The sequence below is a fragment of the Trichosurus vulpecula genome, chromosome 1 (genome assembly GCF_011100635.1).
Source record: "Trichosurus vulpecula isolate mTriVul1 chromosome 1, mTriVul1.pri, whole genome shotgun sequence".
NCBI classification, from domain to species: Eukaryota; Metazoa; Chordata; class Mammalia; order Diprotodontia; family Phalangeridae; genus Trichosurus; species Trichosurus vulpecula.
In genome coordinates this window covers 9904796-9921232 of record NC_050573.1, presented here as the reverse complement: position 1 = coordinate 9921232, position 16437 = coordinate 9904796, and the positions used below count along the sequence as shown (strand labels likewise).

The window sequence follows — 16437 nt, the reverse complement described above, 5'->3', positions numbered from 1 at the left end:
ATATCTCTGGGTGGCCATTTTCTCCCTAGGTCCATGGGCACCAGTAGTCTTCTGTACATGGGATGGGAGGGGCTTTCCTGACTGCTCTACATGAATGGCTACAGCATATAAGAAGGCAATGGCGCAAAGTTGTATGTATGTGCATGTATTTAACAATATGTTAGCTTGGTAATGAGTCCATGTGGTGTGATGAATACTGTGCTAGGCCAGGAGTCAGGAAGACCTAGGGTTGATGGTCATTTCTGGTGCTTCCCAGCTGTGGACACGAGGTGGCACCACAGTGACCAGTGCTGGACCTGGAGTCAGGAAGACCTGGATTCAAATAATGCCCCCCACCACACACACACACACACACACACACACACACATGCTGTGTGACCCTGGGCCAGTCATTCTACCTCTGTCTGCCTCAGTTTTCTCAGCTGTAATATGGGGATGGTTACAGTACCTGCCCCCAGGGCTGTTGTGAAGATCGTTGGAATAAGGTTGGTAAGATGCTTAGTGCCTGGTGGAGCTTAGTAAACGCCCCTTCCTTTCCTTCCCCTGCAAAGTGAGAGGCTGAACCAGATGACCTCCTGGTCTTTTGATCCGATAAAGGCACGTGTTCCAAGAATCTGTCGCTTCCCAATAGTCACCAATTTAAGACAAGCCCAGGTTTGTATTTGAATGATAAATCAGAGCTCTTTCCATCTCTCTTTCTGTATGTTTCTTTTCAGACTCATCCTAGCAGCAAATAGAGATGAATTCTACCATCGACCATCCAAACTGGCCGACTTCTGGGGCAACAACAATGAGATCCTTAGTGGTAAGTTCTGTGAAGTGTGAGTCAGCTTGACTGTGGTGAGACCGCGGGAATGAGGGGCCGCCTGGGGTGGCCCTTACCCAGCTTGGCCTCGACTCCGACTCGGAATGTTCTGAGAGCGCTGACCTTCACGCGTCTAAGGCCCTGTGGAGTTTTTGGCTCTCGCTGCTGGCCACTCCGTCCTCATTGGGTCCTTCTCCTACTTTCCTCCACTTCTGTCTGGTGGGTCACCTCTTCCAGTTCTGAACAAGCCTTGAGCTCCTTTCATTCAATTCAGTTCAACAAGGATTTATCCCCTGCTCAGTCCTCCTTGTCATCTTCCCCAAGTTCTCTTGACCCCTAAGGCTCTGCCCTACATGCTTTCCCTGGACTCTCTCCTACAATGACCTCATTCTCTCTCATGAATTCACTCATGGGCCTTACACAGCTGATTGTGAAATCTGTGCATTCAGGGCTAATGGGCCTCCCATACTACATCTGCCCGCTGAGCTGCTAACTCAACCTGTCCAGACCAAACGCCTTCCCTGTCCCCAAATCCACCTACTTTAGCATCTCGAGCTCAGCCTCAGTGCCACCTCCTTCTCCAGGAAACCTTCCTTGATCTCCCCAACTACTTGGGCCCACACCATGTTGGCCCAAGTTACTCCATCTGCAGTGGAAGGGCAGCGTGGTTGTGGTAGCCAGCCCAGGCTCCATCCTGCCTCTGGCACTCTTGGGCTGTGTGAGCCTAGGCAAGTCCTATGCCCTCCCAGCATCGGAGGCGACTCTCCAAGGCAGGCATTTCGAGAACAATGGCTACTCAATATTGTAAGGTATTTCTTCTGCCAGTGGAAGTTCCCTCTACCAGTGACATCAGAGGTCCAAACCAAAGAGAATAATCTTTGCTTCTAGGTTTAAATGTCACCCCCCAAAAGAATGGGAGCCCCTCTTTCATTTTTGTTTGCCATTAGGCAGTTGGCATCACAGACAGAGAGCTGGATTTACGGTCAACAAGACCTCAGTTCTGGTCCTGCCTCACGAACTTCCCAGCTGTGTGCCCCTGGACAAGTCCCATGGCTTCAGTTTCTTCATCTGTCAAATGGATAAAATGAAACCATCTTTGTCAAGTGCTTCGCAGACCTTTAAATGCCCCTTCAGCTTTAGCCCCTTATTCATTTTTGTCTCTGTTCCTAGAGCCCCGACCACATGCTTACTGAATTGACTTGAATCCCACAGTCCTAGAGTAGAAAAGATCCCTGGAGATCCTTCTGGCATTTGCCGATCTTTTCCAGTCTACACAACGGCCATGGTAATGCTAACCAGGGTTCTTAACCTGGGGTCCCTGAGTTCGCATTTTTATAAAAATATTTTGACAGCTCTACCTCAGCATAATTGGTTCTATTGCAGTCGTCCATATTTTATTGTACACAGTTAGAAAGATGATTTTGAGAAGGGGTCCTCAGGCTTCCCCAGCCCACGGGGTCCGTAGCACAAAAGAGGTTCAGATCCTCTGAGACCATTGGCAAAAACCAACTGGATACCAACAATGCTGATGACCACTCTCCTTCCAGCGAAGAGAGCAATTAGGCCTCCTCTCTCCCCTCAGAAAGGTGGAGGGCTGCAGGTGCCAATTAGGACATTGACTCTCAGACAGAGTCACCACACCATCATTTGTCAGGCTCACTCATTCCTGTTTGTCACAGTGGGAAGGCCAGTTCTGTGGCTTGGGGACAACGTCCAGAAAGGACTGGGACGTGAAAAACAAGGGCATCGATAAAACTTGGTGGGATTTTGTGTTTTAATGAAATAAAGCAAGGCGAGTAGCCCCCTGGAACTCTGGTGCTCCATGCATGCAGAATAGGGATTATGAGAGATCATTTTCTTGCTGGGGATATTTCTCCTTTAAAATTTTGAAAAGGAAATTATGTACTAAGTGCATGTGAAATGTGACATTTTGTTTCTTCTTTTACTCCGAATTTTCTCTGACCCTGAGCCCTTTACCCCAACCTCAGACCAGAGGAGATTTCAAGCACAGAAGTATTCTCTAGTTTGGGAGTCTCTCGTCTTGACCAACCTGATTTTACAGAAGAGGAAAAGAAAGCTAAGACAGGAGACAACTGGCTTGCCCAGTGTGATGTAACTAGGAACCAAATAGCCGGCACTCAGTTTTATTGGTGGGGGGGTGGGGGAGGGGACACCACACTCTCCTAGAATTTGTGATCCCAGAGGAGGAAGCTAAAGGCAGAGTGCAAAGGCCTCAGCAGGATCTCATGGGCTAAAATTCTGCCAAGGACATCAACCCTGGAGAGAGAGGAAAGTCTCAGGAATGAAATTCCAAAGGGAAGCAATTCCGGAAGAGAAAAAACAAGAGTTGTCTGGAGACTAATGTGGATACATGGGTGATTCCCCAACTGATTTAGATTTTTAGAAGACACAGAAATGCAAATCAGAACAACTTGGAGGTCTCACCTCACACCCTACAAATTGGCAAAGACAACAAAAATTGGTGACAATCAATGTAGGAGGGATTGTAGAAAGATAGGCACACTGATGCATTGTTGGTGGAGCTGTGAAATGGTTTCATCATTTTGTAAAGCAATTATGCAAATAAAGTAACTAAAATGCCCAAGCCTTTTGATCCAGAGATCCTATTACCGGGCTTATACCCCAAGGAAACTACTGATAAGAAGAAAGTCCTCATATACACCAAAATGTTTATAGAGGCACTTTTTGTGATAGCAAAGAATTGGAAACAAACCCCTCAGTTGGGGGACATGGTAGCACACCAATGTATGGAATATTACTGTGTTCTAACCATGAATACAGAAAAGTTAGAAGAGATCTATATGAACTGATGCAGAGTGAAGTCAGCCAGACCAAAAAACTAATCTATACAGTGACCAAAACAATGTAAATGAAAAGAACAAACACATACACATACAAAAAGTGAATTTTACATATGTTTTTGAACTCTCCCAATTTGTTTATAGGTTGTGTTTGTTTTTTCTCCTTTTTTCTTTTCTTTTTTTTGGTCTTAAAAAATACTATTTGCTATGTGATATGGCTCTCTGGGAGTAAGAGAGGGAGGGAAACTGAGGAAAGCTATGGTGATGTAAAAAAAAACAAAAGATGTCAATAAAAACTTACTTTAAAAATAAATTTATCTTTATAAGTTTTTAATAAGAGGAATTATAGGAGGAAAATATATATGTGTGTATGTGTATATATACATATACATATATACAAGGAGAGCCAACAGGACAACTATGAGCACACCACTTAGTGCTGTACCATAGCATCAGTAACGCCAACGCTGGCAGCTATCTGAGGTTAGTGAAGGGAATTAAGGTGAATGAGAAGGCTTGGTGGGGAGGGCTTTTTCTTTTAGCCCATTTGCAGGAAAGAAGGTCGAGGGAGGGACAAGACTCTCGCTTGAGGTGGATGGGTCTGAGACAACGGACGATGGAGAGAAGGCAGAACTGCTCGGCCTTTCCTTGCTTCTATTTTCCCTGCCAAGTTCAATGGCCTTTGCTCTGGAAGTGACAGAACAAAATGGCCAATGGTTGATCCACAAGATAGATAAGGAGCTAGGAAGAGAGCCCTGGCTGCTCCTGAGGAAGTCAGAGCACTCAGCCCAGATGAACTACATTGTTGGGGACTGAAGGCCACCGTTACTGAGCCACTGTTGGTGCAATTTGAGAGACTCGGAAATGGAAGTGGGAGCATGGGACCAGAAAAGAATAGTTGTGCCAATTTTCTGAAAAAAAAAACTGGAGACTAGAGTCTATAAGCTATCCTCAGGCAAGCTTGACTGAGCAAAAATTCTAGACTGGGTCGTTGAAAAGATGTGTAGTGAACATCTCAACAGGAAGGGGTGGTTTCAGAGAGCCCAGTCAAGAGCAAGAACAGGCCATGCCCCATTCACCTCACTTCCTGTTCTGGATGGGCTTACTAAGCTGCTGGGTCAAGGGAAAGCTGAAGGTGCAGCTTACCTAGATTTTAGCAAAGCATTTAATAAGACAGCCTGTTTTATTTAATATTTAATTTATTTTAATTAAATTTAATTTAATATTCAATTTTAATAAAACATTCCTGTGAGAAGTTGGAGAGATGTAGACTAGACCCAAATCTAGTGAAATGGATTCAGAATGGACCCAGGGAGTGGCCATTGGTGCATCACTTGCCAGGTCTCCAGTGGTATGCCCCAGGGATCTGTACCTGACATCATATCAGTGACTTGGCTGGAGGCAGGGGATCCTTATAATATCTTCAAATAATACCAGCCTGGGAGGGATCACTAACCTAAGGGATGACCAAGTCAGGATCAAAAAAGAGCTTGATGGACCAAATCATTGGACAGAATCAAGTAAAATAATATTTAATATAAACAAATGCACAATCTTTAACTTAAGGTTTGTTGCAACAATTCAGCTAGCAGCTGTTGTAGGGGTGACAGACAACACAAGCCCAACAACAAGAACGCTGCCAGTGCCGGTTCTTTTGATTTGCTTTACTAAGGAAAGTAACGTTAAGGAGTTAACAATCCTACTTTAATCCAACATATACATATAAACTCAGCTGAGGAGGAAAAGCCAGCATCCTGAACTTCAGAGCAAATACAAACAAGTTACAAGTGTACACAATATGAACAGACCAAATACAATTCATAGTTACCAAGGAACCATCAACATCTGGGTTCACAAGCTGGAGGGCTCTTAACAACGGCTGCCCAGAGACTCCACATCAATGCCCCTCCAAGAGTGAGAGCCCCAAGCAGATAACTCTGTTCTCTCTTTTCATACAGCCTTTGGATGTCATCAAGTCATCTGAGCAACCAGAGCTTAGGCGCATACTATTGGCTCTGGTCTTAGCAACTTCCCTTAGGGCCCTGGGGGCTTCCCGCCTCTCTTAACTAGAGAATTAGTTTGCTAACTAGCCTGGGGTTTTGCACCTACTAAGACTCAATCACAGACAATTAATTTAGCATTCTAAAATAGTGAAAAAGTCCCAATTTAATTAATATTACAAGGTTCCAAAAATCAGCTTCACAAATTCATACTGGGGGAGGTAGAGGTAGACAGCCAGTTGTCTGAAGGTCTGAGGATTTTAGTGGCCTGCAAGTTCAGTGGGTCATCAGCATGATATGGCAGCCAAAACCCTAGCGCCACCTTGGGCTAGATCTGGAAAAAGAGGACATAGTGCCAGTATATTCAGCCCTGCCCAAATGGAGCACGATACCTGGAGTACCACGTTCAGTTCTCTGCCCTTGGTTTGAAAAAAGACATTAGTGAGCTGGGCAGCATTCAGAGGAGGGCTGCCAGCATGGGGAAGGACCTGGAGCGTACCTCACATGAGGATGGGTGGAAGGACCTGAGCATGGCAATGAGGATGCAGACAACAATAAGTAAGCTTGAAAAAGAAATGGCATGGTGGGGAGGGCAAGGAACAGAAGAAATATCTGCAGATGCTTGGGTTGGCATGTGGGGGAGTGGGGACCCCAAGTGTTTGGGGAAGGTGCAGAAAGGCCCGCTTATAGGCAATACTTGGAAAAACATCCCCCCAATGAGAGTGGGTTCAAGGGGAGTTGGCGGCCCAGGAAGGTAGCAGCATCTCCTCCATGGAGGTCCTCAACAAGGCGTCGATGGCCATTGGGTGAGCATTTTACAGCGAGGATCTTTGTTCAGGCATGGGATGGATTCCATGGTGGCCATGGCAGTCCCCTCTGGCCCCCTTTTCTTTTTTTTTTTTTCTTAAATCTTTTTTGATGGAGTAGTATAAAGTTTTGTTTATTTTGGAGGGAAGAAAGCAGGGCAACTGGGGTTAAGTGACTTGCCCAAGGTCACACAGCTAGTAAGTGTGTCAAGTGTCTGAGGCCAGATTTGAATTGAGGTCCTCCTCACTCCAGGGATGGTGCTCTACTCACTGCGCCACCTAGCTGCTTCTCTGGTCCCTTTTCACAAAAATTTCCCCCCCAAAAAAATGGCTTTTGTGTCCACTAACATTCATTAGTGCAAGCGAAACTAGATAACATAGTTTTCATCATACTTCCTTTTTCTTCAATGTTTCACCCTGAATGTTGTCTTCCATCTCTCTGCCTCTGACATTCTGGAATTCTGACTCTCTGACTGATGCTCTCCCATTCACCCACCTACACACTCCTCCCCACAGCTCTGATTGTTTTCGTTCATTGACTCCTACTTCCTAAATGGCTTTCAACTTTAAGATTACCTGTCATATAAAAGAAAACCCAAACTATGCCTGACATTCTAGACACTCCACATTCCGGCCTCAACCTACCTTTCCAGCCTTTTCTTCTCCTTCCTTTAGTGCAGTATAGGACTATGGGCTCTCCCCGATCACAGGACACCTTTTCAAAAACAGCTTTGTGCCTTTGCTCATAAGGTTACCTTCCACCTACTCTGAAGCTCATAGATTGGACCACAATAGGAACCTGCCCAAGCTCCACTTAATGGCTGTATTTTAGGCCCTCCTGCCTTAGAGTGAATGTCAATGGTAACTGTTTCTCTTTGGAACAGCAACCCTGAGGGTCTTCCCCTCCCAGCTTGATTTTTTTTAATCCTTTTCTCTAATTAAAGGGGTCTTCCCTTGACTCAGTTCTTAAAGAGGCCTATTCAGTGAATGGGCAGTACCTCACTCTAAGTGAGTACGTGAAAAGGGCCAGGGTCTCCCATTGCATCCTGGGTCATCTCCAGTTGTCCTGATGAATATCTGGCCACTGGACCCAGATGGTTCTGGAGGAGAAAGTGAGGCTGGTGACCTTGCACAGCCCTCCCTCACTCAAATCCAAGTCAACTGCGAGTCATGTCATCATTCACCTGATGTCATGGTCCTCTTCAGCACCGAAGGACAAACACAACCAACAACAACGACCTAACTGCTCGGCATTAAGCGGGACCTCAGGCCAGCCAGTCTGACTCATGCCTGGCCTGGAATCCTCTGTCCCAGATAAGTGGACTTCTAGCTTTTCAAGGATATGCTGGAGTCAAATTGGAGCCGACTGGTAGATTTTTGGTGTGAGCATTTGTGCCTCCGAAATTGGCAAACACTACACATCAGGGCTTGATTTATTGTTTCATTGATTGTCTAGGCTTAAGAGAGTGGTTGAGAAAATGGCAATACTGGAAATACAATGGAAAAGTGTGGCAGGTGGACATTTTCCCCTCAGAGAGCTGGTTGTTAAATGTTTGCCAGCACAGCTGTAGCCTCTACTTCGGGATCTTCAGGGATGCCCTCAAGGCAGCCCACTTCACTGTAACTGCTCTAACTCTTCCTGCCTCTAATCTTTGGCTGTCAAAATCCTACCCATCCTTTCATGCCAACCAACATAATCCCTTTTCTGATCCTGCCAGCCAGAAGGAATTTCTCCCTTCCTGGTACTTCAAGGGCACTTTCCTTATGCCACTCTTTTAAAAGCACTTGTCTCATTCCACATTGTATTATGTTTATTTGTGTACATGTCTTATCCCCACCTACCAGATGGTAAGCTCTTTGAGGACAGAAATCTTGTATTGCTTATCTGTTTATGCCTAGGACCTTACAAACAATAGGTGTTCAATAAATGCTTTTGAATGTGGATGAACGTTTTAAAGTAGAAAGTGGGGGAGCCTGGGGAGTTCCTGCCAGATTCAGTCTTCTCAGTGAATTGGGCTGGCCCTACCTGGGAGAGCAATGAGGAGCAGGAGGTGGAGGGGCCTAGACCTTGGGAAGGAAATCTCCATTCAGGAGCCCGCATTTGAAAAGGGGAATGATTTTGAACTAGATTTTTCCTCCTCTCCCACAAGACATTTGTGGTAGTTGGGACTACGGTGAGAAGCCTGTTGGCTATATATCTGAATGCACCAAACTCCATTTGAGGGAGGTTTTACTTAAACTAGAATTAGTGGCCCCACCATTAGGCTTCCAGGGATTAGCAAACTCATAAGCCCTTGTTTAGGAGCAATGGGGCCTCTGGGCCAGCGGTGGCCAACCTGCCAGCCTGTGCCGGTAGAATCCAAACCTGCACTCACTAGGGCACACAGTAGCCTCTCCCGACCATGCAGGACATGTACGCAGGGATGCTTCTTTCATGTCCCGGGTACTTTCTTGCCAAGAGGAAGAACAGAGAGTGGTAACAAAAAGTCAGGGCAGTCAGAATCTTCATTTCGAATAGCTCTAACTTCTTGACACCCTTTTCTTCCCTGGAGAAAGGGGGCTGGGCAAGACTTAAGCTTGTCTTTAAACTAGCATCCAAAGTCCACTGGCTTGGGCCACCTGATGTGGGAGAAGTACACTACACTGTGTTAGTTCACACATCCATCCAGACCAGTCTTCCATGACTATATGAAAGGGTAGCTATAATGGGAGGAGCACAGTTTCCTTTTCATGAATTCACCCTCAAAAATTAATCGAGATGCTCTGGAGAAACCCAAATGAGCCACTGTTCCCCACCCCTTCTGGCACCCAAGATGACAGTTGCTGTCTACACCCCTAGTATCACCCATACCTGTAAGGTGCTGTACCCCCTCTCCCTCCCCACTTGGAGGCAGACACTCTTTGGCACACTTAGTCTGGAGGCAGTCAGCTCCTGTCTGGGTCATTTGGGCCAGAGTTTGCTGGTACCAAGGCAAGAGCCCAGGGACACTTGTGTTAAGGAAGAGGCCTTGAGTGAAGCAAATTGGGGGAATGATAATGGATTCTTTTAGTGTGTGTTTACAGAGGCCAGAGTGCTTTTGTATCCATTTTCCCATTTCCTAAAGTCCTAGATGTCTAGATTTAGAAGGGAACATTGAGGTCGTCTGGCCCAACTCTGCACTGAAATTTGAACCCCAAGTAGAAGGTAATTTTATGGTAAAGGAAAGAAAGTACTGTTTTATATGGCAGATGGTGAACTTGTTGGTGTGCAGGTTGAAAGCGGAAATAGTTGTTTGGTCATTTTCAGTCACGTCCAGCTCTGTGACCCCTTTGGGGGTTTTCTTGGCAAAGATACTGGAATGGTTTGCCGTTTCCTTCTCCAGTTCATTTACAGAAGAGGAAATTGAGGCAAACAGGGTTAAGTGACTTTTTGTAGGGTCACATAGCTAGTAAGTGTCTGAGGTCAGATTTGAACTCAGGTCTTCTCAACTCTAGACCTCACACTATATCTACTGTGCCACCTCGCCGTCTTGAAAATACATGTAGGCCTATAGTTTGAAGAAGAATCTAGACAGATTTATGGACAGTAAGCCCATGGTGCAGCCTGGGTTTGTCCAGATTAATTTTTGAGGGTGGATTCATGGAAAGGAAACTGTGCTCCTCCCATTAGCTACCCTTTCATATCACTGTCAGCCATGGAAGACGGGTCTGGATAGACGCTTGATCTGACCCAGTGTGGTGCATTCCCCCCACATCAGGCAGCTCAAGCCAATGGACTTTGGATGCTAGTTTAAAGACAAGCTTAAGTCTTGCCCAGCCCCCTTTCTCCAGGGAAGAAAAGAGTAAGTGTCAAGAAGTTAGAGCTATTTGAAGTGAATATTCTGACTGCCCTGACTTTTTGTTAGCACTCTCCGTTCTTCCCCTTGGCAAGAAGCCCTGTGCAGAGAAGAAGCTCCCCCTGCCACAACCTCCCCCTCAACTCCCTTCTTTTCTGAGGTCCTGACTGTCTCTCTGAATCCCTGCCAGATGCAGGGCAAACAGCTTCTTCTTCTTCTGAAGCTCCCAACTCAAGTAGCCCTTTGATGAGACAAATCTGAATTTTAATCAGCTGGTCGCTCCATAGCAAGGTGGCAGAACATTAAAATCCGTCTTTGATGTAAGGGTGAGGGAGAGGGGGTTAAAATCCTTTTTTTCTATTTGAAGCTGGAGAGAAGAACAGGAGCTTTTCTGGCTCATGAATTCAACTTCTTCTCATTAAATATGATTGGGGTTTAATGGGATCCTTCGAGTATGTGAGCCCAGACTTATGTATGTGACTGTTCAGCTTTGGCCGTAGGATTATCCTGCGATGCCAATGCCTTTGTTCCTTGTATTACGCCTTCTGATGGGCAAGTATCAGACACAGAAGGGTGGTACCCATCAGCTCTTCCTGTAGTGACCTGGATGAGTCAAGAGTGCAAGGTCAAGGCGAGAATGCTGTCATGGGTTGTCAAGAAAAGGATTATCGCCTGTTGTAAAATTCTGGGATGGATATTACACAAGGAGTCCGAGCACCAAGAATGTGAATGTCATCCAATCACGGGAATGTTGGTGAACTTTACCTACTTCATCTCTTTAAACAGACCCCATTTTGACATGTGAATCCGCCCAATGTAACAAGTGTTACGAGGAGTCTCCTGCCCTTTCACTACACGCGGCACAGGGCTGCATTGCAGGGCAGGAGCACGTCCCATTAAGTCCACCTTCTTTACCAGTGTTTGCTCATGTCAAATAATGCCAGAAAGAAGTCAGCCTCCACACGTTTATGGTGTATTTGTTGTGAGAGGATTAATTAACTAATTAATGCTAGTCACTGGGAAGACAAGGACCAAAGTGAGAAAGCCCCTTCCCTCAAGGAGCTTACCTTCTATTGGAAGAGATACAGCCTATTCAGAGATATAGAAATACAGATGAAAGAGGGAGCTCTGGCACCTGAGGGGATGGAAGAAATGGCCTCGCATCAGAGGCTGAGATTGTGAGAGGCAGACAGAGGTGAGAAGGGAGGGCATTCCAGGGCAAAGATTCGAAGGTGGGCTGTGTGGAATGTGGTGTATTGGAAACAGCACAGAGGCCAGTGTGACTGGAAGAGAGAGTCCATGATGGGATGGGGGCGGCAACGTGGGAAAAGCCCAGAAAGATCATCAAGGCCAGATGGAAAGGGTTTTAAATGCCAGACAGGGAGAGGCAAAAGGAAGCTATTGAAGCTTCTGAAGCAGGGGAGTGACATGGTCAGATGTGGAGCCGGGGTCCTTGGGTTCAAATCCCATCTCCACCACTTAACTGGCTCTTGTAACCATGAACAAGTCACTTAACTGCTCCAGGCCTTGATTTCTTCATTGGGATAATTAGCAGTTTGAAAGAAAAGACTTCTGTGGTCCATTTCAGCTTTAAATCTATGAACCTACAATCTGTCCTTCAGGACTGAAAGAAAGTTACAATGAGGCAACGTGAGAATTCCTGACAATGAAAACTCTCCATGAGTGGAATAGGCCATCTGAAACATTGGAAGTCATCAAGCAGAGAATTCCCAGCATGCTGTGGTGGAGACTGTTTGGTAGGGATGGGTTGGACTGGGTAGCTGCTGAGCTAAGGTACCTCCCAACTTCAGATCTGTGATTCTGTAATATCCATTCAGTAGCTATGTGAAGGATGAATTGGAGAAGGGGAAGTCTGGAAAGCAGATGCATTAGAAGGTGATCGCAATAAATCCAGGTAAGAGGTAATGAGGACCTGAACCAGAGGGGTTGTGGGGAGAGGAGAGGAGGAGGCTAGAGAGGTTATCGAGGAGAGCCAATCAAACTCGCTGTTAATTGAGTTAATAGAGCATGAGAGAGAGAAGGAAAGGTCAAGGATGACTCCAAGGTTGTGAATCTGGAAGACTGGAAGGATAGTGTCATCCTCAAAGAAAACAATGAAATAAAAGCCATTTCTTGACAGAGAAGTAGTCAGAGGGATGAACAAACAGTTCTGAAGAGAAGAATCACAAAGTATTAACAACTATATGAAAGAACACTCCATTTCACAAATAATAAAAGAAATACTCATTAAAAAACCCTCAGCAAATTGGCAAAGATGACAAAAGACAGGAAGAGGCCATGGTAGAATGGTTGTGAGACAGGTAGAATTTATTTTCATAATTCCAAATTGCTTTCCAGAATAGTTGCACCAATTCTCACCTCCAAGAATAGCAGAACTGTGAATTGGCACAATTGCAGAGCAGTTTGGAATTATGCAAATAAAATGACTAAAATGCCCATACCCTTTAACCCAGAGAATTCTATCATTAGGCATATACCTCAAGGAAGCCACTGACAAAAAAAAAGACTCCATATACCCTAAAATGTTTACGGCACTGCTTTTTGTGACAGCAAAAAACTGGAACCAAAGCAGGTGCCCACTGGTTGTCGGGGCGGGGGGGGGGGGGCGGTGACTAAGCAAGTCATGGGACATGACTGTGTGGACTATTGCCGGAAGAAATGATGAGCATGACGAATACAGAAAAGTGCGGAAAGACTTAAATGAACTGATGCAAAGGGAAGCCAGGAGAGCCAGGAGAACAATAAACACAATGACCATACAGCAGTGTAGAAGGAAAATAACCACCACCAAACAAGCAAAGCTGAATGTTGTGAAGAGATCAGACCCTGCAGAAGTCGGAGGGAGGGCCCATGGCTATGGAATGTCGCATATCATGTCACATGAGTGGATGGGTTTTACGGATTTTTTTTCTTTTTCCTTTTTTTAAGAAAGTCTTTGTTATTTATGAGGGATGGCTCCCTGGAAAGGGAAAGAGGAAAGCTACTGAGGGAAATCTAGGTGATATGAAAGCAAAAGAAAGGAATAAAATCTATTTTTAAAAAGAAAATGAGTTAGGAGGGTTAGGCTCTGGATAGCAAGCATTTCACTTGGATCCATACCTGAGGTGTGGTGCACAGGGAGCCCCTTTGTTTCTGAGGATACTTTTCTTTACAACCGTCATCTCTCAGTACCAGCACTGCATTACTGCCAAGTTAGCTGCTTAGCAAATGTCTGTACATCCAAGTTCCCCTTGCCACAGATTCCCATTTTAACCTGGAATGTAGATACTCAGTCTAATCTAAGGAGCAAATGGAAATGTGGCCTCCTTGCTCCTGGGGAAAGCCTTCAGAGCTCCGCTTCCTGGCTTCTCTCTTTTAACTGCCTGTAGGGGAGGCTCACCATTATGGCTTCATAGTGTGCAGCATGTTGTCCATGTATGCTGGATGTGTGGGTGCTCATGGAGGACTAGCACTTCCCGTGTGAGGGCTGCTGATCCACCTTTGGGGTCCACCTGTCACCCAACTCTCAGCTGTGGCTCCAAGAAGCTATGGCATGCACAGTGGCCACACCCTGGTAAAACTGCCTTGGCAGATGGACTGAACTAAGTTGAGGTAACCAACAGGCCTCAAACACGTAAGTGGGTTAGCAGGGTGTCTGCCCCAAGCCTGTGAAGACTTCTCCTGGTAGGAATGGGTGGATGAGTACAATTTCTTCCAGTAGCTGTGAAAGTGGCTGAAGCAAGCAGTGTGGAGCGCTTGGAGCTTGGTCAGGCATCAAAAATGCCAAGGCCCACTGAGTCCCAGGCCATCGCTAAGTCGTCCTCACTTGTCTTGCCATTGGACTTTGATGACTCTGGAAGAAATAGTGAGGCTGAGGACTTTGTGCAGCTCTGCCTCACTTAAATCCACTTCATGTGCAAGTCAAGACATCACCCTGTGATGTCATTGGTCCCCAAACAAAGGATGAATATTGTCCTCAGCACCTGGAATGTCATCCACCCATTCATTCATTCACATGCTCACTCATCCAGGTACATGGTCACTCAGTGCAGGACAAGAGAAGAATGCTAGGGAATCCTCTTATCACGGGCTGTGTCTCTGTCTGATCAGCTGGACCGTCGGCTCACTCCACAGAGCCGTAGACATGGTAGGTGGTCATCTGTGCTCCTGTGAGATCTGCTCCGAGTCATTGTTACCAAGTTACCGTCCCATGTGATAAAGCACCTCCAGGACGTCAGCTACCTCTGAGCTTCTGAAGAGCTCTTCGCTTGTCCTGTGATCTTGCAGGCATCCCTTGTCCTTGGGGCTCCAGGGAAATGAAGGCTGGGTTCCTGTGGCATACACACACAGCTCTTCTGCAGCCACAGTCATCATAGCTGAGAAGGAAATGAGCAAGAGACAGCATGCGGCCTATTTTATATTATACTCTTGAAAGGTTATGGGACTGCTCTGTGATCTTAAGTACCATCTAATTAGAGGGTACATATCCATTAAAGTCTTATTCTCACCTCATCCTGGAACAGACCCTGGGCTTACAGATCATGGAAGGTTGTCGGTGAAGGAGAACCACCCCTGGCAACTCCTCCAGATCTGCAGGGGCCAGAAGGAGGGACCCAGCCCTGGACAGCGACACTATTATCAGAGCCCCAGCCTAGCTCAGGGAGGCTGCCGCCTGTGTCAGCAGGAGGGCCCATGTTAGTGAAATCACAGCTCTCTGAGTGTTGGAGAAGTCAATGTTTTAGTCCCTAATTCATTCAACATTTATTAAGCATAAATTCACTTATCTCAGCAGCAGGCTTTCCAGGGTGTACACAGTGATGATAAGCTGATGCATGCATTGCCAGAGCTAGAGAACGTGTGAGAGAGAAGAGGTATTAGACTGCCTACCAAACTGAAGGTCTACAGAGCCATTATGCCAACCCCATCATTGTGTGCCTGTGAAACCTGGACAGTCTGCCAGTGCCATGTCAGGAAACTGAATCACTTCCATTTGAATTGTCTTAGGAAGATTCTGAAGATCACCTGGCAGGAGAAGGTACCAGACACTGAGGGCCTTTCTTGAACTAAACTGCCAAGCATTCAAATTACTGCAGAAAGCCCAACCCCAATGTGCTGGCCATAATGTTTGAATGCCAAATTTATGTTTGCCTAAAAGACTGTTTTACTGAAAATTCACACAAGGCATGAAAGTCAGAGGAAAAAATACAAAGACACTCTCGAGGTCTCTCCGAGGAACTTTGGAAGCTTTGGGGTGATGCTGGCACAGGACCACCTGGCATGGTGTGCCCACATCAAAGAAGGCACTGTGGTTCTGTGAGCAAAGCAGAATTGCAGTAGCTTGCAAGAAATGTGAGATGCACAAATTTAGAAACATCTCCATTCCAAATGTTCATATGGACTATTTGTGCCCAACCTGTGGTAGAACCTTGCTAGCTTGTATTGGTGTTGTGGTAATTAGAGTGGGACTTTTTTGTTTTCTCTTTTAGAATGCTAAGGTAATCAAGTGCCTTTGATGAGTTTTGCCTTTCAGATGTAATGGCAAGCAAAATGGACTTTTTGTTGTCTTTTGTTTCTTTGACTGAATCAAGAGTCTCTAGACCTGCTTAACAAACAAGAAAGCCTAGTTCACATAGGTTTGAGTCACAGGGTTGTGACACCCTCTGACCCTGAGCAGGGTATATAAGATCTGAGGTTGGCATTTTGTTTTGGGCCTCTCACTCACTGGAAGAGTGTCGTGTGATTTGACCAGAGGAGACTCTGGGTAGCCATTGTTAAGAGCCTCCCAGCTTTGAAAACCCAGATGTTGGTGCTTCTCTTTTTGATAACTATGTATGTGATGTCTTGATCAGACAAAGTCTGTCTATTGATCTGTTTGTAGTTTCTCTTTGTATTTGCTCTAAAGTTCAGGATGTTGACTTTTTCCCCTGAACTAAGTGAATGATATCCGTATGTTTGATTAAAGTGAGATTGTTAACCCCTTAAAGTTACTTTCCTTAGAAAAGCAGATCAGAGAACCTGTGCTGGCAGCCGTCCTGTGTGCTCTTGTTGTTGGTCTTTCACCCCCACAACAGCTGCTAGCAACACTGTTGTTACAATTGGTCTGATCAGCCACAGTGGTTTATACTGTACCTTGACCCTTATATGGTGATGCCACTTTGGTCCTCTCTAAGAACCCACTGTGTACACAAG

General features: G+C 45.8%; 1 protein-coding gene across 1 annotated transcript in view; it reads left to right on the top strand.

Annotated features, from left to right (window-relative positions):
* The window catches only part of TANGO2 (transport and golgi organization 2 homolog), a 169506-nt gene that overhangs the window by 110561 nt on the left and 42508 nt on the right, over positions 1 to 16437 (top strand). The window contains exon 3 of the mRNA XM_036758333.1: positions 717 to 805. Within this exon, the coding sequence (XP_036614228.1) occupies positions 717 to 805 (89 nt within the window). The remainder of the gene's footprint in view (positions 1 to 716; positions 806 to 16437) is intronic.